The sequence below is a fragment of the Maniola jurtina genome, chromosome 13 (assembly GCF_905333055.1).
Source record: "Maniola jurtina chromosome 13, ilManJurt1.1, whole genome shotgun sequence".
In the NCBI taxonomy this organism is placed as follows: Eukaryota; Metazoa; Arthropoda; class Insecta; order Lepidoptera; family Nymphalidae; genus Maniola; species Maniola jurtina.
Genome location: NC_060041.1, coordinates 1,538,051 through 1,562,095, shown reverse-complemented (window position 1 = coordinate 1,562,095; position 24,045 = coordinate 1,538,051). Strand labels below are relative to the sequence as shown.

The following is a 24,045-nucleotide window of genomic DNA, read 5'->3' as shown; positions in this document are numbered from 1 at the left end:
CACACACACACACACACATACAAACTTTCGCTTTTATAATATTAGTGTGATTATAAAAAAATGGAAATATTGTTGTTACGACTTTTTTGATTAAATATTTTAGGCGCCTACAATAAAAATATTAAAAATTAAAAAAACCTTTTTGCTCAAGCCATCACCCCTCTTTATTTTGCAGTGAGGTAAGTTAACATGATTTTTGGCAGCCCTATCAGCGTTATAACTAAAGTATGCAACTGACTTCAGAACGCTACTTATCTTCGCCTACTATACATTTTTTTCAAAAACCTAGTCTATAATGCTTTAGTAAGGTTTATATTCGACTGTGACATTTTAAATTGCTTAGACTTGTTGTACTATGACGTTTTTCATACAATTGTTTAATAATTGATGCTATGGCGTGATGTAGGCGAAGTTAGGCAAACACACCCATACTTCGCCTAATCACTTTGTGATCGAATTTTCCACCTTACTTCACTTGTTTTAAGACAGATTTTCGTCCTGTACAATAGCTTTGGTCCGAAAAAGTACTTTTATCATTCAGTGTTGCCAAATAACTTTCTAGTTTTAGCGCCAACTTCAAAATTATGTCAAAACCCAGGCGAAGTTACGAGTCACGACGGTACTAGTCTATTATAGATAATAAAAATTATCTACAGATTAGGGATAGATTGAATAATAATTTTAGCCGTATTATAGCAATCCCTTTCTTTCCTCTTCCTCTTTCACTAGATTTAGAGCTGTATTATTTACAGTCAAAATTAACAATCAATTCTATCTGTACCTACACTGTCGATTGGTTACTTAGCAATATTGTTGTTCGCCCAAAATTGTATGATCTTTTTGACAATTACCAACGTCGCTGAGTATCGACAGATTACGGATTCAGATTGATTTTATCAATTTCGGCTGTTATTTTAGAGATTGTGCACAACAAATTTAGCTACCTAGATACACAGTTAAGTATAAAACCTTTTATCTACTGTATAAAAGTATGTACTACAAAAATATTGTAGGTAAGTAAATGCTTTATTGTTTTTGAACACAACAAATGCTTTGTGCTAAAAGGTTTTATTTTGATAATATAAAAAAATAATGTCTAAAATACAATTAAGTAATTGCCAATTCAAAAAAAAACTTATGAAAAATAAAATGTGGATGATTTGTACCTAACCAAACAGAGTATGGTATCAGTAGGTAAGCTGATATAAGTTAAAAGATAAGTGGATTGAGTACTATCACTTATATAAGTCGCATCGGCAAAATTCGTTTGCGCAGAAAACGCAACCTAATGCCAACTAAAATTGAATTACACCAATGAAATACAGACCTTATTGACTGGCGAAATTTTAAATACAAGAGCAACAGAGACTTGTGCTGTCTCGCTTATAATTCGCGCGTCCAAAATATGGCGCGACGGCAACAACCAATAGAGAACAGACGCGCGCTATTATTGGCCGAGATATTTTCGCGCCATTCAAAAATAAGATTTCTGCGCAGGTACATCAGCGTGACTTATAAAGGTGATAGTACTCTAATCTGATATAAATTAAAAGATAAGTACAACTAAAATAAAAACTAAAAACATGTCTACCAAAATCTTTTAGCACATTGGTAAGTAATACAATAAATACTTTAATTTTTTAATATATTGGCAACATTTTGTATTGGACCCACCAAGCACCAAAATCGCTTGCAGGCATACTCATTCCTCACATTCTGTTCCCAACTATTAAACAGGGTACTTGATGGTTCAAATGGTACGACTCCACTACCCGAGTTCGGCAAATGATTCGAGTTCGGACAAATTTTACGGTATCTAGTTCGGCATTTGGCAAATCAACTGGCCACACTTTTTGGGATACAGTAAATTTTTTGTGTTTGGCAACTTTAAAATAAGTTTGGCAAATCAGCCGGCCGCCATACACGACATTCTGTGACAGCAAATAGTCTTCCATGAGGTGTATTAGATATGTTCCAGTAAAACAATGAATTCCCGTGGGATTTTTAAAGAATAATGCAGCTACCAAAAAGTGACAGTATTAAAAACTTTAACTAAATCAGTTTAAGTGTGCCTGTGCAAGTGTGCTGTTATTTTAATTTAAGCCGTGTTCAAATTATATCTAATTTAAGGTCGCTGCATACGTAACGTGTTTTTTGTGTCGTGTCCCGGACGAGACGGGAGGGGAGGATTTCTCGAACTACTATTGGACAACTGGAACGCCCCGCCCCATCCATTTTCTAGTTGTCCAATAGTACTTCGAGAAATCATCCCGTCCCGTCTGGGACGGGAAAAAACACATGCAGCGACCTTTAGCGTTAAAGTTTTGAACTTTGAACCATCAAATACCCTATAACCTGCGCCTATAAAGAAAAGAATCCTTCAATAATAACCCTAATCATGCCGTTTCACTCGCATACTACTTCTGTGCCTAATGTGGGAGTGAGATGAAATAATTATTTGCACAAAAATTTCTTCCAACTTTTACCAAAAGGCAAATTAATAATTATAATTAAACGCACTTTTCTAGATCTAGGAGATCTAGATTTTCTTGATCTAGGAGATTTGGTGAAACGTTGCAGTTTAGAGTGAGATTGAATCGAATCCTTCAATAATAGCGCTAACCATGCCGTTTCACTCGCACACTACACCTGTGCATAATGTATGAGTGAGATGACATGCTTGTACAAAATTTCTTCTAACTATTACCAAAAGGCAAATAATTACAATTAAACGCACTTTTACTGATTTGCAACGCTAACGTCTTATTCGCTATTTTGGACGTCATTGAAGTACAATTGAACGCTGCGTTCTGATCTAAGAGATTTGGTGAGACGTCGCAGTTCAGAGTGAGATTGGCCTTGTGGGATAATCCGGAGTTGTCTAAAGCTGCGATGTCTTCCGGTTTGAAGATAAGGGACCCCCATGTAGGGTAGGCGCCCCATATGAGCAATGTCGTGATAATTTTGGGGCCAATCCCACCGATCGCCTGAAGGAAAAAAAATATTTAATTAGTTTTTTAATTGCAGATTTCTCACTGTTCTGTGGTAGAATGGTGAAGGAGGAACAAGATTATGGAGTTACTGAGCACTCTCCAAAATATATCCGATAGAAGACCGGCAGACAAGTCACATTTTGTGCCGAATTTAAAAAAAAATACATAATATCAAAAATTGAGGAACTGGCAGGGATTGAGCATATCATTACTTAAGTTCTCTAGGTGATTGACATTGGGTGTGTGTGTGTGTGTATGGGTATTTCGTGTGGGTATTGGTTCTGTATTGCGTGTGGGTGTAGGGTGTTACATGTGGGTGCTTACAACAGCTCTTACCATTTTGGAAGTGGGTATATGCGCGACGCCGGCCACTATCGCGTTGGGTGGAGTCCCCACAGGCATGTGGAAGGCCATGGAACAAGCTAGTGTTGCTGGGACCATCAGGTATCGAGGGTCCATGCCGAGGACGCGAGCCTGAACAAAACAATGACATGAAAACTAGCTGGTTCCTACGAATATTGAGATCATTGAAGCAGAGTGAGAAAACTCTGTTTTCTGTCTGTAAGTAACATTTGACGCCTGCCAATGTAGGTGAAGCCTTAACGTTGTTACAAGTTTCCTAACTGCCATAAACTGTGTGGTGGAGGGATAAGCCCATCTCCATGTGATTGAGGATAGCTTACCATATTAGCCAGCACGGGCAGGATGAGGTTAGCGATGGCGACGTTGGACGTGAACTCCGTGATGAACTGCGTCACCAACACAACCACGAGGAGCACCACTGAAGGAGGCAACCCGTTGAGGCCGTTGAGGGATGAACCGATCATTGAGGACAGCTTGGTTTCCTTGCTGCCTTCGGCTAGGGCGAAACCACCGCCTAGAATCAAAATATCATTATGAATTATTGTAGTAAGAACTAAGAACCATTTTCGTTATCGTTTATTCTTTCATTTTTTGGAAATCCAGTGATGGGCCCAAGCTCAACACTATATTTCCACTAGATTAAGAAACAGAAGCCCATGCTTAATGTGCGCAAGCATAACCGATCATTTTTATTCAGGCTTCCTACCTTTCAGGCTTCATCTCAAGCTTTTTCAACCAGGTACTTCCATTACCAACAAATTCATCCAAAAGCAAATACAAAAAAACCGGGCCAAATTGAGAACCACCTCCTTTTTGGAATTTGGTTAAAAATACCATAAAATTAGCCTGATTGGTTTGGACTTCATCAGGAAACTTGGTTCTTCTGAAGACTTCATTTCTAGCCTAATCTAGCCTAAACTAATCTAGCCTTCTAAAAGTGATTTTGTAATGATAACGCCACTTGACTGGCATGCTATTTAATAAGACTCACCCAAAAGGAACAGGAGACCCCATGGGATCTTCTCCTTCAGGATATTCCAAGTGACAATACCGGGGGAAGGCTTGGAAGATGACAGTTCTTCATCTAAAAAGAAAAATCACAACCATAAAATAAAATTGATTGAATTTTTTGCTAAATACAAAACATATATTCTGAATATCATATCATATTCAAATTCCAGGGATCAGATTTTTGGAGTAGAAAAAAGGTTAGTTTTGTAACACTCCTTAAATTTCTACAATCAAAATTTTCAGGCCAATCTTGAGACAATTCTCAAATTCCTAGGATCAGATTTTTCTGGGTAAATAAAGGGTTAATCTTGTAACAATCCTCAAATTTCTGAGATTGGGTTTTTCGATACTAAATGAAAGGTTAATCGTCTAAAGATCTTCTGTGTGTTCGGTTCTATGGAATTATGTCATAGAAATAGAAAGATTTCTATTTAAATAAACTTTTACAAGAGCTTTCAGATTGAATCTACCGATGATTCGGAATGCCGCTCTTCCGAGAAGAAACAGCAAGAAATCGTTAAAACAACCTTTATTGAAATCTTCAAACAATACTTACAAGAAGCGGAAGACCAGAAGAACTTAGCGAAGTCCATGGACATCGGCAGAATGAACATCAGGATCACGATGAAAATAGAAACCACGCCGTCCTTTACTTTCCTACAAATTAAAGAAACCATACAATATTCTGTTTTACAGAGGCAGAGAAATCTTACGACGAAACAGAAACAGTTCCTTTACACTTTACAAACTTGGACAGCACCCGACATATTATTTTTCTGCCATTGTTCTAACGACCGTGAGCATCATTATGGTATGAATTTTTTACACGAACTTTTATTTTGTCTATTAGCATGGAATTCCATTTTTTTAACTCATTTTTATGAACTTGTTTTCTTGTCCCGTCTTTTTGGTTTTTGAAAATAGTTGGCAAAAGGTTTTAATGTACTTTAAATCAACTCGACAAAAGATGGCGGCCTCAAAACAGCTGTTCTCTATGGCGGCGATTTTGCAGGAAATAACTTTTCAACTATCTCTATCAAACTACTACTAAAATCAAGTACAACAACGTTTTTGTTACGCACACAAAGCGTTAAGGCGCACTAAACGGCTCTAACCACGTAATTCAAATTTAATTTGTTTTTACGCAATTTGTAAATTAATACGACAAAGTAGGCTTATGGCATTCTGATTCCGCCAATAGCAGTATCATCTTCACAGGATTACATAAAAATCTTTACTTGAAAGTGTTCAGTTGAAGAAATACATACATTTCGGTGATGACGTCAGCCCACCCCAGCATGAAGCCAGGCTTCCTGAAGATGTACAGGAACACAGTCAACAGGAATAGCAGCCCTGAAGCCTGTGAAAATATTATATTTTGAAAACCACTATATTAAAGGAGTTTAATACCTATTTTAGTATGGAGCCTGGCCTACCCTACTGTCCACAATTTCCCTTTTTTCAATCAACTGGCATGAATGAATAATGATTTTATCTTATACAAGCTTATGTCCGCGTCTTCGTCGCGTGCAGCGTGGACTACAAAAATTTCAAACCCTTATTTAGGGATTGAATTCTTAAAAATCATTTCTTAGCGGATGTCAACGTCATAATCGCTATCTGCATGCCAAATTTCAGCCCGATCCGTCCAGTATTTGAGCTGTGTATTGATAGATCAATCAGTCAGTCAGTCATGACTGACTGACTGTCTGACTGATCCAATATCTGATGACTGAGTTGATTAGTCAGCTTTTCTTTTTATATATTGAAGATATATCTACTAAACTAAAAACTAACAATAAGCAATAGGTCGCAAAATCAGCATAACTAGCCAGTTTCATTACATGAAAATTTTGGTTTTAGTACCTTTTCGTGGAAAGTGACAGGTCCAAGCCGCTTGTACTGTTCCTTGATGACTTTCATAGTATTATGGGATCCGGTGGACGCCACGTTTACTTTCTTGGCGGCTTCGCTGTTCGGCCTGAAAACAACAATTATGTTATCAATGCCTTTTTTAGGGTTCCGTACCCTAAAAATCTATAAGGGTAGGAGCCCTTATAGTATCACTTTGTTATCTATCTGTCATGTCTGTCTGTTAGATTGGGAGGCGGACGACCCAACCACTAGGCTATCACATCTTAATGATAGCCTTGTGGTTAGAAAGTAGGATACTCACCGAAAGAGTCCCATATAGGTGACCTGCAAGGACACCCACACTAGTATCTGCATGATCAACATGGGTGGAGTACTGTACGCCATAAACCAGAAGAAGTCCACAGAGCCAGACACTTCCGGGAATTCACTGAAGCAAAAAAAACAGTATTTAAAAATGTATTCGAACCTTTGCGAGAAAATTCTAGATTGTAATATTTTTTTATTCCTTTCTTTTAAAAGAACTCTAACTCTAAGAATTTAATATACTATTCATATTTTTATAATTCAAATAGAAATCAGAACATAGTGAACTAACCCACTCTGTTAATCAGTATGGCCGTGTCAGACAGTAATGCGAGTCAAGGTAATATGCTTAGTTAGGTCAGTATGTTCACATGGAGTCAGTTTGGTCATGTCGAGTCAATATAACTTATGTTAAATCAGTATGGTCATGGCGGTCAGAACAACCGTGATGTCGACTCAGTATGATCATGACCGGTAAGTATGTCCATGGGCATGTAGTCAGCACTCAGTATGGTATCAATATGGCCATGTTGAATCAGTATTTTCAAGTCAAGTCAGTCCATGTTAAGTCAATAGGCATATGGAGAGTCAGTATGGCCGTGTATATAGAATAACCATGTCGATTCAGTATGAGCTTATTGAGTCAGTATGGCCAAGGTAGGATCGATATGACCAAGTCGTCTCACTCGAGGCGGATGCCAATATGAACCATCTAATTCGAAACCCGCATCTGTCTACCCAATGAGGAGTCGAACAATACTACATTTTCTAGTATAGGATTGCAGCATCTTGGAAATTAAATAATAATACTTACGAATCGAATATTCCTTTGAAAGCGGAATTAGTAGCGGTGCCGACTAGAGTTCCGGAGCCTCCTAATGTGGATGCATATGCGATACTCAAGTAGTAGCAGATGGTTATATTACTTGGCATTAGACTTCTGAAAATAAATAATTATTACTTTAAAATAATGAGTATCTTTTTTGCGCTTACCGACAATCGTGTCTGATAAAAAGCAATGAGGTCTAGGTTGGAGATCAAAAAAAAAAAGGTATATATTCCAGGATTCAGGCAACACGGACGCGCCGGAAGGGCATTCACACACACATTTACACCTTAGCGGTTCGTATCAGAAACGTTAAGCAAAAACGTTTCGTACGAGTAGAGTGGATGTTGATTACACAAGGGTGCAAGGTTCACTGTTTGTCGTTTGTGGTAGAACAATGAAAGATGAACACGAACAAGATTGTGAAGTTCCTGAGCACACTCTCCAAAGTATATATGATAAAAGACCTGAGTAAATCTTAGATAAATTGGTCCTTCGACTCGAATATTTGTGCACTTTTCTCAGTTTTCATTTAATATATTTAAAAAACCATGTGTTCTCAATAATTTAATTATTTGTAGTACTCACTCTTCGTCTGTGTTTTTTTCCTGAACTTTAGCATCTTTGCCATTTTCAGGCTGTGCCTTTTTTCGGTTTACATAGACGTCGCCAAGCCCTTGCTGAAATAAAATGAAACATGGACTTATTATAAAAAAATAGACCGATTAGATTTCTTTCGTGGAAACCGACTAGTCAGATTCATTGATTCAGACTTTGGAGAGAATAAAAATAGGTGACAGTACTGACCGCTTCAAGAACTTCTAGGATGGCATCGACAATTGGTACCATCATAGTGGTAGCAGCGGCGTTGGACACCCACATCGAGATGAACATGGTCACGAAAGTCAGCCCCAGGTTTAATCTAAAACAAATATGAGTAATCGTTATTTTATACACAAAATTAAGCTCGATTACTAATTCTATTATTTAGGGATCTTGGAATTCTGTAGCTACCAAAAGGCCAGATATTTTTTTCCACGCACGTACAATCTGTGGAATCAACTCCAATCGGCACTAGATTACAAGATGGAGTTATTCAAGGGGCGGACCAACAAATTCTTGATAGACTGACAACGCATCAACGGTGCCTCTGTTGCTGCAAATGTTCATGGGCGGCGGTAATCACTTAACATCAGGTGACCCGTCTGCTCGCTATTTATTATTTTAAACAAAGCAGCCCATGAATATTATATTAGATTTAGGCGTGGATTTAGGCTTCACGTCACTATTTACAAAGTTATTGACAAACTAGTTTGACTCCTAAATTAGTTTCTTTCATAATATACACCTACACCAATGTCCGAGTACCAAATACCCAGAGCAGTGTAGGATAAGCAGTATAGATATGATTGACTAGCTCCAAAAGAGCCTTATAACCAGAATCATTGCCTCCTCCTGATGCATGGGCACCTGGTATAAAATTATGAGCCTCTGGCACATAATTCCTTTCAAGGCATTCATCTACGTGAGGTAAACTACTATTAACGCCATCTATCATCGCCAAATTAAACTAGATTCTTATACGTATGTTTGAGTATTATTACTTACCGTCTATGTGAACAGCCGACAACCTGGACCGTCCACAAGGCAACTCGTTTAGGCAGCTTGGAGTGCTGCACCCCTGCAGCTACCATAAGGCCGCCCATAAACATCATGTTAGTTTCCTTCATATATGCTGCACAGGTCCTGTCTGAGTCCAGGATACCCAGGGTAGGGAATAGGACAATAGGCAGCATAGATGTGACGGGTAGAGGTAGCAGTTCTAACACCCAGTATGTGGCCATTATTAGGACAACATACATGCATTTATATGCCTGTAAAAAAAAACATAATTTGATATACATTATGTACTTGTCTATACTAATATTATAAAGAGGAAACATTTCTTGGTTTGTATGTTTTTATCCACTACATTAAGAACAGATTATTTTTAAACACAGACAGACTATAGGCGGATGGACGAAACTATGAAAAACAGTGAATCCATCTTTCAAATCGGTTATAAGAAAATGAATTGTATAAAGTACTTACAGTAGCATTTTCTGCAGATGCGTTCATAATAGGTATTGGTAGCAGAACCAAAGGTGTGACCACAACTATAATGGATTTCCAGTAGATAGAGAAAAATAGACTTAGTCGCTGCCATACTGTTGCACTGGTCCGGCCTTTGTTGAAGTAATAAGTTGTGCCTCTGTGAAAGAAAGTTTTTTATTCTATGAAAAATTTGCTCTTTGCTGCTATCACACCTAGTGGTGAGTGACAATAAATACGATGGAAGAGCTAAGACTGAGACACTGTTAAAGCAAGACAGTGTCATATCTGTCTCGTTTTAACTGAAGCTTAAGTCTGAGCTAACTTTGACTTTGCTCATACTTAAGACACTGTTAAAACAAGACAGCCCTATATGGCTGACATAGATCTGTCTATAGATTTCAGGCTAAGAGTGAAGCGTGAAGCCACACTTTGCATTGGACACTATACTGCCTGAATGGCACCATCTTCGCTCATCATCCTAAATACAAATCACTATACCACCATACATGTACCATGTTTCTATGCTGTATCATACTGATATGATTTTGTTAATAGGCAGTCGTTCTCTCTTTACGTCGTTTTCCACATTGAGGTTTTGACCTCTTTTCATTAATCACTTAAGGGTTTTCTTGGGATAATAATAGGCCCCCAAGTCCTTTTGCATACAACTCGACAGAATACTAATAAAATTCAACTATTAGCCAGACTACAGACTCGATCTGTTTTTCCAATTTCAAAACACTGAGCATTTAAAATTCAATGTTTCAAAATACTTAATTATATTCCTGGCCTAACCAGGAATTGAACCCTAGTCCATCTTGTAGCTGTTTATGTAAGAATAGTAATTTACTGCACCCAGCCTTTACTAGCCTCAATAAAAATAAAGAAAACAACAAAATTACCTCGTGTCATCTGGCATGACACCATTCTCGACCGCTGAAGACATTTTCGAAGTTATTTCACTGATATTTCAATAAATATTTTTTCTCCGTTCTCTATCTCATCCTCAACTGCAACTGGAAAGAAGAGAAATTGTTGTAGATGATAAGTTTAAAAAGAACTTAAGATTACGCCGCGCGCTTTATTTACATTGGATTACAATAATGATAATAAGAAAATGAGCGAAAGCCGGCCAAAAGCTTTGAACAAAACGTTCGCGGATGCGACGTCAAGTTTGGACAGGAAAGAAAGTTGACCTTGTCGACACATCTCGTTTAACGCAATGAGTATTGAGTAAAACAGTTTTTCAAAAGAAGAATAATGGCAAAACGCAATCACTTCTGGTCGCACTAAGCAGAATTATTATTTTTATAATATCTGAAATCACTAAAATTGTGTTGAATGAATAAAAATATAAAACTAACGAAAAAAATATTTCATTTTAAATCAAGGTTATACAAACTGTACAAAATAAACGGAACGTTCAAAATCTGTCAAAGTCCAAAGATGTCATTGTCAAAGTGGCAGTCAAATGTCAATGTCGAGAATGAAAATGAAATTCGGAAATTCGTCTTATAAAATATAAACAAACTGTTTATTTTGCAAATATTACAAATGTATGAACTTTATTGAAAGAAAACATCGTGTTTAATCATTCTTACTAATAAAATTGACCTTTTATAAAAGTGTATCGTGTTAGAAAATGACTATACGAGACTCGAAATTTGATGCAGAAGGTAAGTACCTATATTACTTCAGTTTTCCTACAAATAAACTACATTTTACTGTAAAAGATCGTTATTATTCGTATATTTGTTTATTTTCTAAATTTCCATATTGAATTGTCTGTAAGTTTATCGTTTCTTAACGATAATCGGCGACGTAAATTATAACCTCTAAAGATATTAGTTGACTCATTAATAACGAATAAAGTTAAATTACATAACTCTTCAGTTCTTAATTACTTATTACATTAAGAGTTTTGTTAGAGACATTCTGTACGTTATTTTCTTCATGCAATTCTTTAGGTAAATAAGACCAGAAAGTCGTCAGTTCAATAAAGGACTTGGATCTAATCTTTTGAAGTTATTTGTTAATACAGGCCGTAGATTCGGCCTTCACACAATATAGTTTGCTAGATTAGATTAATGCTTAGCTTAGAATTCCCCTGTTCCATGTTTACATTAAACCTAGAAAGAAAAGAAATAGCGGAATGACCATTAACTATAACATTTTATAAAAATCTGGGTTTTTTATTTACTTTTAATTACTATACAAATCAGGCCTATCATCATCAGGGCCTCAGATGCCCTATAGCTAAAAGGAGTTAACTGCAAAAAGTAGTTTTTAAAATATCACTAAAACATGAGAATTTTTAACAACCAATGTTTGTGTGTTTCAACAAAAGAATGTTATGAAGGACCAAAGTTTTTAGTTAGATCCTAATTCCTATGTAGTTATTCTAAATTCCCATGGTTTTGGATGATAACTCTAAGTGTGTTTAGATGTGTGAAGTCTGCCAATTTGCACTCAGCCATCATGGCAGTTTATCGCTTAAACTCTTATCATCCTGAGAGAAGACCCGTGCTCAGTAGTGGGCCGGCGATGGGTTGATCATGATGATGATGATGATGACTGAAAATGATATAGTTACCACTCATAATGGTAAACCAATTTTTAGTAATAGGACGGCAGATTTTTAATTCGAACAACCAGGCTGATTCTTTGTTCAAAAAATAAGCCAGTCATTTTGTTATCAGAAGAGACATGGATTGATATTGCAGTAGAAAACCTTTGTACCCATTGCAGTATGCAACGTAAATAACTTTAATTGATGGAATAATTTTCCTTTATAATTTACTGATTAGTTTGTGTTATGTAAATGATTCAAGTATTCACATTGTAAGTAAGTATATGTGCATAAACAGATTAAGTTTGTTATTGATTTACAAAGCATCGAGACTATACAAAACTAGCTAAGCCACCAGGCTTTGCTTGAGTGGAATTTCCAAAAATCCTGAAACATGTACTTTTTGTTTTTGACCAAAAGTCCAAATACCAAAATGACAGATTTTTACATAATCTTAAAAGAAAGATCCCAAGGAGGGGTATTTCTGAAAACCCTTTTTCTTCTTTTTCGTTTTATCATAAGGCTTTTTTCAGTGTCACAAAAATCTTTTTTAGTGTGCACCTACTTCGTTAAAGGAACCTGCTGTCAAAACTTCAAGTTTCTAACCTCAGTGACTGACTGGCTGATTTATTAACACACAGCCTAAACATCAGTCTCAATATATCATTCAGTCAGTTAGGACAAGTCTTTTTGTATATATGTTGATGTATGCCATTGTAAATACTTAATCCAATTTATTTAGATTTATGTGTTTATTATTAGTTTAGTTGCCACCATTTGTGACCCCAGACACACCCACAATCATAACTTTAACTGCATAATTTAATTAGCTAAATTTCTAGCAATTTCTATCGTCACTAAGTTATATTTATGTACTTCACTGTATTTGGTTTATAATAAGCGTGTTATATTAAGTAATGAAAACACACTTATTGATACGTCCGTCTAGTTTATCGCTCGTTTAGCTTGGGTGGTACTGAGTTATATTATTCAAGGGCACTGCACGCTTAATAGACGGAAACGTTTCAGTATGGAAACCTGCCCAGATAGAAGAAAGAAAGAATATTAGGGATGATTTATGCTAGACCGTGCCGCGGCCGAGCCATGACATGTACGAGGCATGTCCGACGCGCAGACGAGCCATGGATTGCAATTTTATATGATGAAACGTTATGCGGGCGAGTCTCCAAAGACTCGGACTTGGCACGGTCTGATGTGACTTTATACATCTTCCGATATGTGTAACTCAGACATGGCACGGCTCGAACCCGGCACGGTCTAGCATAAATCATCCTCTATTCTGTATGTGATCTATATCTCTCAACTCATTGAAAAAAAAAAAATTAATTCGTAACACCCTGAAATTTCTATAGTTTTCGAGGTTCCTCTAGCTCCAGTTGCATGACAGGCAGTTAGAGTTATGTTATGGTTATGGTTAAACTTAGACCACCAATAAAAAGCAAAGTGAGTTGCACAAGTTAAAGGTAAAATTTTGGTCCAAAGTCAGTAAATCCTGACTTGTGACTGTGACATAACTTCAACCGCCTATCATGCAATTGGTGATATTTAAAAAATAACTAAAACTGGCAATAATGCCTTGGTGATTCTTCTTACCTAAAAATCATAACCCTTCCTTTTGGCTTTGCCGTAGTTGGGTAAAAAAAGATCATTCGCCGATTTTACAAGAATGTGTATATTAGACATACTCGTAACTTATTGAAACATCCATTGATTTAATAGAATAGTAACATTTTTAATTTTTTTAGTTTACAAAAAGTTCATCTGTCTAATACAGAAGCCCTATAATATCTCGTCAACCAAATATGTTAGTCAGCTTTATAAATTAGCACTCGATACTTATATGTTAATAATTAGTACCTATACTTAAGTAGGTATAGGTACTAACATTGACGTTGGTTTGGGCGGAAGCCTTACATTTACGTCGTCTGCACGTTTTCCTTAGTACCTCACTTGGTAACCTCTTGTATATTTCAATTTTCATGAGCTAATAGATGGTTATAATAATTCGTAAATACATGTACTAGAACATTCATCGGATTTCCACCCAGCCAAGTAATGAAACTTTATCCTCGCGCGTAGGTATTTTAAACAAGCCCTCCACATCGGTCTCCAACGGCGGTTTACAATACAACACGCGGTTTTATACTATTGTAAACCGCCGTTGGAGACCGCTGTGGAGGGCTTGTTTAAAACAGTCTGGCCCAACCTTGACTAATCTATCAACGCACCGCTCGAACTACTGGACGGATCAGGCTGTTTGGCATGCAGATAGCTATTATAACGTAAAGAACCGCTAAGAAAGGATTTTCAAAAATTCAACCCCTAAAAGGGTAATTGGGATTTCAGAGTTGTGTATTCAACGCGGACGAAGTCGCGGGCGTAAGCTAGTAAATAAATGTAATTTAATCCAAAAACGGGTCTCCTCGCAGAATGAGAAAGGTATGGCCATAGTTACTACGCTAGGACAGTGCAGATTGGCAGACTTCATGAGAACATTATGGGAAAACTCTGGTATGCAGGTTTCTTCACGATGTTTTCCTTCACGGTTTAGTGGGCGGACCCTTGCATGAGTATACCAGGTATGATGACCATGACTCTGCCAAGAGAGTTACGACGAAGAAGAACATGCTTCAAGTTTCCTTATATACATAGTCATATACTGAAGTATTAAAAGTTAAAGTGAAACAATGATTGGCCAGTTTCGTCTTAAGTTTCCACACGTGAGCTATTAACATACAATGTCGTCAGTTCGTCACCTCTAGCCTTCGTGACGTTCGAATAGTCACCATTTTTTATACCAAATGTAAAGAGTAGAGAGGTGCTAAAAAATTGACTCCTTAGAACACCGAAACATCGAATTGTGTACACGTTAAAAAAATCGGTCAAGTGCGAGTCAAACTCGCACAGGAAGTGTTCCGTAGCATCGTACAAGAAATAAACACTTTTTTTTAATTATTTGTTGTTATAGCCTAAATTGTTGTGTAAATAGGTCAACTTACTTATACAGGTTATAGATTTGATTCTGTAAGTATGTAGGTCGATTCCGAAAAACCTGCGTCAATCATTATTACAATCGCAATCGTTGTGATTGGCTGAATTTGTGGCATTCTTGTTGCAACAATGCATTGTAGCCAATACTGAGCGACCGTCAACCAATCAGAGATGATTGCGATCGTGACATTGTAGCTGTCTTTCTACCGCAATCGGGCCACGGAATCGATGGATAATACTAGGCTATCCGTTATGGTGACATGAAATCACCCTTTTTGGAGCGCCAACCCCGTGAATTCATAGAAAAATAGGGCTACATTAAGGCTACCAGCGTCAAATGTACTAACGTTTGACGCCTGCCAGTGACGTCGAAGCCTAGACGTTTTGTTAGAAGTTCCCTAGCTGTCGTGAACTGTGGTTTGGCTATCAGTTTACTGGACGTCTGGAAACTTCAAGTGTGCTACAAACGTGATCTTGTGTAGCGGTCGTAACCAGTTTCAATAGAAACGTTTTAATAGTAGATATAGTGACGTAGGCATCACATTGATTGCTGTTAAATTGTTTTCCGATGCTCTTTGAAATTGAATGAATGTTCAAATGGTTGATTGCGTCTGCTAAAAAAAATATGACGTAGCTCGTTTGATGCGTATGTATTTTTTTGGCGTAACACAATGTGGTTCAAAGAATCAAAAGCTTAATTGCTATAATCCGCTAAAAAAGCAAATCTGTATGCTACAACATACAGCAAGCGACATGCACCACCCGCCCTCCCACTGCTAAGAATGCAGGAAAGCGAGCCACCAAGCAAGCCCCAAGTACCATCACGCAACATCACACAAATCCACCATAACACACTCGACGCACGTTTCGTTCCGACACCGGAGCATCCTCAGGAGATGAAGACCTTACAATGCGCAATTGCAAAGTGCAATTTGCAATTGTGCATTGTAAGGTGGTTGTGCCTTTTTTTAGCGGATTTTAGCAAATTAAGCTTTTGATTCTTTGTATATCATGGACCTCCGCATAGTAACACGTGCTTCTACACAACAATGTGGTTCGTATGTTCTAATTGTTAAAATTATTATTAAAATAGGTACATAAAGAAAACGTGATAGTGAACATTATGCCCTTTATCTAATAAATTAGTTAGTCAGGTGCTGATACGAGATGGTCCGAGGAAAAACTAATTTTAACAAAAATTGATAAACTAGGATTGGCCTGCAATTTAAAAAAGCGACTCTATCCCAAAGATATTATAAAACTACAGACAGGCAAAGCTCATACAATTGTACGGGAGCTGTGTCTGTGTGCTCGACCGTAGCAATAGGGAAATTTCCCAACCGAGCAGTGTTGTGCTCGGTAGCACCAGCTGGGCCGACGGTTATGCATTGAAACTTCTATATATGGTCCAATTTGGTAAACGCTCTGTCAATGCGATTGAAAGTTGCGTGTTTCTCCTTGAGTTTTCGATCAAGCTACCCGTGCTGCCATCTAGGCCGTAGGTCGTGTATCGAGCGTGTTGATTGATTGAGTATAGAAGCGACATCTTCTTGCGAATGTGGCAACCGCTACACAATCTTACCTATTTTATTTTTTATGCGTGAAAAAGTATAAGAAGCATACGCACACACACACAAACACCTTCGCCTTTATAATTTTACGGTTATGACTTATGTGATAATATAACGCAGAATCTCGTGGGTATGACAAAAACAATGGGCATAGCCACATTCCCATAACACAGCTTATTAATTCCCATATGTACAAGCAAAGTTGGATTAAAATTCAGACTGAGTAGTGCACGCCACGTATTCGTATTGTTAACCATCTGGGGTTTCGAATAGGAATCAAACAAAGTTAATATCGTTTCCGCAAAGTTAATATCGTTTCCACAAAGTTAATATCCGCTAAAAAGGCAAATCGTAACATACAACATGCAGCATGCGACATGCAATCACTTTGCAATTGTGCTTTGTAACTTTGTAAGGTCTACATCTCCTGAGGATGCTCCGGTGTCGGAGCGAAACGTACGTCGAGTGTGTTCTGGTGGATTTGTGTGGTGGTGCTTGGGGCTTACTTGGTGGCTGGCTTTTCCTGCATGCTTAGCAGTGGGAGGGCGGGTGGTGCATGTTGCATGCTGCACGTTACAAGTTTTCACGCGTGTGAAAAGCACTGATGTTGCTTACGTTTAGCGTTGTCCTGGTTCCACTCGGTTGACTTCGCTAAGAACTCAGCGCTACCGTAACAAATTTGGCGCGGACAGGCCGGTGACTCGGTAGTAGTAATAGGTAGTTAAATCAGTTCGCTTATGTATGGGGTGTACTAATGCGATGACTGATGTTTGCATGGGAAATATCTGGATAATTCACTGCCTTGTCGTTCATTCATCAATTCATCATGCATGATTGATGGAATTGACTGATGCAGGACCTACCGTCTAATGGACCTCTTTCACTGAACAATGGCTCCAATTAAATGTGAAAACAAAGGAATAATGAATAGACGCGTCTCTATCTATTCAATAGTCTAAGGTTATTACGTTTTATTTAACTCAGTTACTACGCATCTATTGAGTGATATCAGAATAGACGAAATAATGTATATGATATTTAATTTAGGATTTGTGACGTGCATCAGCCTAATTTAAAAGACAGTTTCCGGGTTATGCCTACCTAAAGCAATGTAAACAAGATTGCGGATTTGATCCAGCGTAAAACTAACGTAGGTTCACCCATACTAATACTAATAATATAAATGCGAAAATGTGTCTGTCGACAACCGATTTTGATGTAATTTGGGTACAGAGGATAACATGCATCCCGGGGAAGTACAATGAACATAATAGGCTACTTTTGTTCCCGAAAAATCAAGGGTTCTGTACCTATTATTTATCGATGCATGACTCTTACAATAAATAAGTACCTAGGTATATTAAAGTCATAGTAAATCATATGGCTTGCTTTATATGTAATTTCGCATGGGCCTTTATGTGACGTCATAACAAGGCCAGCTGAATAGAGGGCGTGACTGTGTTGCCTCAACCTAGCCAACAATGTTTAGATTCTTACAAACATTTACTTACTAGAATATCGGCGGGAATGTATGGCGAATGTTATCGGTGGTCGGAAATAAAACGCTTTTTATACCTACCTAATTATTTATTATGTAGTCTGAATTGTGATTTGTGATAGTAGATAGAGTTTATAAAATGTTACACAAATTAAAGACTGTACTTTTCAATCAATCACTGCCCATGTTTGCTGGTTTATTGGTTTGTCCTTCAATCACGTCGCAACGGAGCAACGAATTAACGTGATTTTCTGTTACTTCTGGCCTGACTTACCCCCCCTCCCTCTATATATCTTCCCCCAGGACTATAGGATGGACAAATCGGAGCTGTGGTCATCACGACACCGATCGATTCGCTGTCGAACCCACAGCGGCCTCTTCCTTACCATTACTACTACTACTATAGCCTCGATAGCTCAACGGTTGAGGAGCGGACTGAATTCCGAAAGGTCGGCGGTTCAAACCCCACCCGTTGCACTATTGTAGTACCCACTCATGGCACAAGCTTTACGCTTAATTGGAGGGGAAAGGGGAGTATTAGCCATCATTATAATGGCTAATATTCTGTAAAAAAAACGGTTTTACAGAAACAGATCACTGCCCTCATAACATCATCCTTTCCCTTCATAATGTTAAGACAAGAAAATTAAGGCCGGAAATTCTTCGAAATTCCTACGGGATACCTAGAGAATAAAGAAGATTTATATTCGAGTCGAGCGAAGCCGAAGGCGATCGCTAGTGACCAATAATGTAAAGATAGGGGGCGATTGATCAATGACGTCGACAGTATACAAACAAAACTATAAATTCCAATGCGTATTACCAACTACGAAGCTACTTGCATTAAATAGCAGTAAAGTGAGTAAACATCGAGAAATCTTATAGACTAAACTCGCAGGCGTTAGGGCCCATTCACAGTGATATGGAGTCGGAGCGAATTAGCACACAACGTAATGCACAAATTTTTATATAGAAACAAGCATAATTAAAAACACCACCCTGATAAAAACTTAACTAAAAAGTACAAAACATTCACATTTGAAAATGGCACTATACAGCCGCCATATTGATTTTTTTTTTTCAAAAATAGTGTCACTCGAGATGATGCAAGGATTCTAACGATACTCCATACCAAATTAGAAGAAATCTAAAAAACGCGAGGCCTCTTTTGCTCTCGGTAGAGATTGCTTTGAGAACGTTATGGAGAAATAAATCAATATGCTTTAGGTACATACATGAAACAATATTAGACTGAAGCTTCGATTCCCATCGACTCTGCGTCAGTGTGAATCGATCCTAAGAATAGACTGTTCCGAAGTCCAAGGAAAACAAAATGAGACGTTTTTGCGGGGTCAGTTTAAAGGAGGCGCGACTGGTTTGCGTCAGTATATTCAGCCAATGTTTATATTCCAGCTATCTTAGGCAATAGTTATTAATTATAATAAAGATAAAAACTAATAATATACGAGTACATTTAATTAGCTTTTTACATTAATTTACAGATATCACCAAAAATACGCGGTAAAACTTAAAAGACACATAGTCCACCACACTGGCTAAGTGCGAATTGGCAGACTTCATACACCTTTGAGAACATTATAGAGAACTCTCAGGTTGAGATCTATAGAGCACACTTTGACTTTGCTTAGACTTAAGAGGGATCTCTCCGTCACTTGCTTCATACAAACGTAGTTCGTCTCTCATTGGAATACTAACCAATCATACTCAATGGAATTTTGTAGAAACGTTCCGGGAATTAATATCTATGCCTGTGGTTTTCCAGATTTCCGTTAAAATATTCGGTTTCAAAGTAACGCGGTCTTAAAAATTCACGTACAAATCTTTGAGCCCCTGTAATTTTAAACCTTCATATTTTAAAGATTTTAGAAAAATCTAAAACACCACGAAACAGATATTAGTTTCTAGAATATGTCTACAAAATTTCATGGACTTTGGTTGCTTAATATTCAAATTAAATTGGGGCTATGATTGTATGCAGTAAGTGACGGAGAGAGCCCTGTTAAGACAATGTTAAAACGGGACAGCGCTATACTGCTGACATAAAACCGTCTCGTTCAACTGAAGTTTTAGTCTAAGCAAAGTCAAAGTACGCTCTATAGATCTCAGTTTCAGACACGCAGGTTTCCTCATGATGTTTTCCTTCACCGTTAAGGTAAGACGCACATATCTCGAAAAAGTCGAGTTGAATTTTAGTAAGTTTGTGATATCAACAAGCTACTTACCTACCTGCAAAAAAAACAAGAAATACCATAGACAAAGACCAGTCGTAAGAATTTACCGTTCCGAAGTCCAAGGAAAACAAAATATGACGTTATTGCTCGGTCGGTTTAAGGAGGGGCGCGACCAGTTTGCGTCAGAAGTCAGTACGATGTTTAAATTCCAGCTTTCATGGTGTAAGAATAGACGAGTGGGTTTACCAAGCTGTTATGCTTCTTGTGGGTGTGGAATTGGTTCTTGGTAACCAGTAGTAGTGGAGTTATGTATAAGTATAGTATGCAGAGTACGCCAGTCTTCTATGCAAGTAGTATTAATGGAAATCGATGGAGGATGGACTGAGAACCAAACTTTGACGGCAACAATGAACCAAAACATAATATTGTGACGTTATTGTGAGGTTGGTCAATGGGAGTGACTGCTTTACTTTCGTACAATACAACCAATGTTGTTCCAGCTATCATGGTGGAAGTATAGACGAGTGGGTTACCAAGCTGTTATGCTTCTTGTGGGTGTGGAATTGGTTCTCGGTAGCCAGTAGTAGTGGAGTTATGTATAAGTATAGTAGGTGTGCAGAGTACGCCAGTCATCTACGTAAGCAGTGATAATGGAAATCGATGGAAGATGGACTGAGAACCAAACTTTAACGGCAACAATGAATCAAAACATAATGTGACGTTATTGTGAGGTTGGTCAATGGGAGTGACTGCTTTACTTCCGTACAATACAACCAATGTAGTTCCAGCTATCATGGTGGAAGTATAGACGAGTGGGTTTACCAAGCTGTTATGCTTCTGTGTGGATTGATACTTGGAAGTCAGTAGCAGACGAGTGGTAGGTAGGTTAGGTAATTTGTGGTCTGTGGCCTGGCCTGATAAAGTTATGTACGACTAGTTAGGACATTGTTTTAAAATTCTGATACAAGTTAGCCCTTGACTGCACATTTTATGCTGCATTATATTGTCTTCTCTGTTACTCTGTGACTTCGTCCGCGTGGATTTAGTTTTGTTTAAAATCCCGTGGTAACTCTTTGATTTTCCGGGATAAAACGTTGCCTATATCAATTTCTGTGATGCAAGCTACCTCTGTACCTTTCATATAAATCGGTTAAACGGGTGGGCCTTTGAGAATCCCGTGAGAACTCTGATTTACTGGAATAAAAAGTAGCCTGTGTCCTTCTCCGGGATGCAAGCTATCTCTGTACTAAGACGTATGGATTAGTTTTGTCCATGCTGACATAATATTAGGGAGGTATAACCACATATAACTACAAGTGTAAATTAAAAATTTATAACACCCCCAACAAGTGAAGGTTATAGTAACTAGGAAAGAGCTGATAACTTTCCAACGGCTGAACTTATTTTCTTTGATTATAGGTAAAAACACTCTCGATCAAGCCACCTTTCAAACAAAAAAAAACTAAATTAAAATAGGTTCATTAGTTTAGGAGCTACGATGCCACAGACAGATACACACGTCAAACTTGTAACAACCTTCTTTTTGTCAAAATCGTCAATTTTTGACTTTTGAAAAATTACCTAGAGATTTATTAAATTGGCCAACCTAGTAATTTGGGATCCAACCAAAGTAACATTTTATTGCATTGTTATATTTCGATTTGCTACAAGTCAATGACTCGAACGTGCAAGTACCTAATGTGAATGTTACAATACAAGTTTTGGGACTTAGGTTCAATAAAGTCGTTGCTCTATATGCATCGAGTTAAGTGTTAGGTAGATGACCTGTAAGAAATTAATGGAATAACTATGAATATGTAAATCTTGAATTATTTAAATACTACTAGTATTAATTAGAATTGAATAGAGTGGTTTTTTTTAATTAACTTCTACGAAGTGCTTTCGTATCGTCAAGTAATCTACCACTGGTTTGGAATCTCCGCAGTACGCGAAAAACCCACAAGAAACTCGGCGATTGCTCTTTTAAAAAAGCCTCAATAGCTAAACGGTTGTGGTGGAATAAATGAAAACAGATTTTCATTCAAATCTTTGATTCTGTGTAACTTTGAAACTATTTAATATGTACATAGTTTTGCAGGAAACTAACAAACCATAGACCTACTTTAAATATTTATTTGTAAATTGTGTCTACAAAATTTCATTGAGTATCAAACTGTTTAATATTTTTGAAGAGGTTAGTAAAAATTAAAAGTGAAATGTCGTTGGTATGGGGCGCTCTGAATACATTCTAAAAGATTGAACAAAATCATAAAATATAGAGTGCAAATAATAATCTAAATTGGTTTTGCACTCGTACAACTTCTAATCAAGTAGGCCGCCTTGCCCGGTTGTCTGTGGTTCCATATAAGTATTTCCTGCCCTCGTTATCGGTTCTATAATAAAATTATATGGGCTATTTTGCGTATACATATTATATAAAAAAAACGGCCAAGTGCGAGTTAGACTCGCGCACCCAGGGTTCCGTACTCAAGTATTTTTTCGACATTTTGGACTATAAATCAATAAATATTATGCATAAAAATAACTAAAACCTGTTATAGAATGTACAAGTAAAGCCCTTTCATATGATACCCCACATGGTATAGTTATCTTACTTTTAAAATTGAAAATACTAATAATGTGTTCACAAACATATTTTAATGTTTTTTTTTTTTTTGTGATGTAACCACAAATTCACGGTTTTCAGATTTTTTCCTTTACTTGTGCTATACGACCTACCTACCTGATTATTCTTCTTTCCTTTTGAGGTACGGAACCCTAATAATAATGTCAGAATAAATAAATGAGAGTCTTTATAATATGTCACACATGTCCTCAGTTGAGCCTCTGCTTGAGCTGTTAATTGAGCTCCATTGCCAAAACATTTTATTGACTTTAATAACTAGACGGAGCGTATCAAACTCTAGAAATACAGCCAGCCAGAATTTACTATAGTGAGAAAACTTTCGGACTCTCAGTTTGATCCTGAAATCGACATAGCTGACAAAAATTAGGCTAGGCCTAGGGGTAACGTGACGTACCTACTGTCATCATTCCTCATACGTAAGGCTAAGGTTTGGAATACTCTTTCGCGATCTTTGTTTCCTACCAATTAAAATCCGGGTATCTTTAAAACAAGAGACAATAGGCAAATTCTAGTAAACGCGTCCATCTTAGGCCACATCATCACTTTCCATCAGGTGTGATTGTGGTCAAGTGCTTGCCTATAATGAATTAAAAAAAATCTCTCCAATCTCTCTCAAAACTCCAATATTGTACTTAAAAACTCTGCAAACAGCTGATCGCGGAAATGAATTCGTTAAAAACTTCTGTGAACTCGAAGGACCATCGCAGAACCGTTTGAACAAATACACTGTATAACCTAGAGTAATTTCAAGTTTTCATAAAGCAAACTGTATAATCATCGTGATTCACCGTAATTCACTTTTAAAGTACTTTACAAGGAAAATCACGAAAGAAATGCAATACTACCTTTGCGTGTCTGAACCGTGTTTGAGATGAGCAGATTTCGAAAACTGAGAAATGCACTAACCTAAACCCGGCTGAGTTTGTTGTGGGCTCTTCTCAGACTTGGGCGCGTTTGGAACACTCGTAGCTTTAGTTTTAAGTTACGTAATTAATTATCACAACTATATCGTACTTTAACAATTTCGACCATCAAAAGGAGTACAATTCTACCTACTTTGAATAAAATATGACTTTGACTTTGATTTATTT

The 24,045-nt window shown here is 37.4% G+C and overlaps 2 protein-coding genes and 1 long non-coding RNA gene across 4 annotated transcripts in view; 1 reads left to right on the top strand and 2 right to left on the bottom strand.

Moving 5' to 3' along the window:
- Positions 1-540: 540 nt before the first annotated feature.
- LOC123870694 lies at positions 541-22,747 on the bottom strand. The gene is made up of 3 exons (XR_006797124.1): positions 22,736-22,747; positions 12,834-12,841; positions 541-622 (listed from the first exon to the last, which is right to left on the bottom strand). It is a non-coding gene; the product is annotated as an uncharacterized LOC123870694 (long non-coding RNA).
- The window catches only part of LOC123870669 (protein I'm not dead yet), a 39,337-nt gene continuing 15,832 nt past the window's right edge, over positions 541-24,045 (bottom strand). The window contains exons 2-16 of one of the 2 annotated variants that reach the window (XR_006797120.1): positions 10,368-10,481; positions 9,463-9,622; positions 8,980-9,245; positions 8,179-8,293; positions 7,960-8,051; positions 7,360-7,485; positions 6,544-6,669; positions 6,234-6,348; positions 5,636-5,727; positions 4,924-5,024; positions 4,348-4,440; positions 3,677-3,870; positions 3,330-3,467; positions 2,309-2,987; positions 541-2,120 (exon numbers count right to left, since the gene is read on the bottom strand). Coding sequence is in view for 1 of the 2 variants with exons in the window: in XM_045914027.1 (XP_045769983.1) it covers positions 2,697-2,987; positions 3,330-3,467; positions 3,677-3,870; positions 4,348-4,440; positions 4,924-5,024; positions 5,636-5,727; positions 6,234-6,348; positions 6,544-6,669; positions 7,360-7,485; positions 7,960-8,051; positions 8,179-8,293; positions 8,980-9,245; positions 9,463-9,622; positions 10,368-10,411 (1,953 nt within the window). In the remaining variant the exon portion in view is untranslated. Of the gene's footprint in view, positions 2,988-3,329; positions 3,468-3,676; positions 3,871-4,347; positions 4,441-4,923; positions 5,025-5,635; positions 5,728-6,233; positions 6,349-6,543; positions 6,670-7,359; positions 7,486-7,959; positions 8,052-8,178; positions 8,294-8,979; positions 9,246-9,462; positions 9,623-10,367; positions 10,482-24,045 lie in introns of both variants that reach the window. The other variant, XM_045914027.1, reaches the window with a different exon arrangement.
- Positions 10,938-24,045, top strand: part of LOC123870675 (GPI transamidase component PIG-S) — a 47,440-nt gene continuing 34,332 nt past the window's right edge. Inside the window, exon 1 of the mRNA XM_045914042.1 lies at positions 10,938-11,141. Coding sequence (XP_045769998.1) covers positions 11,108-11,141 — 34 coding nt within the window. The 5' untranslated portion in view covers positions 10,938-11,107. The remainder of the gene's footprint in view (positions 11,142-24,045) is intronic.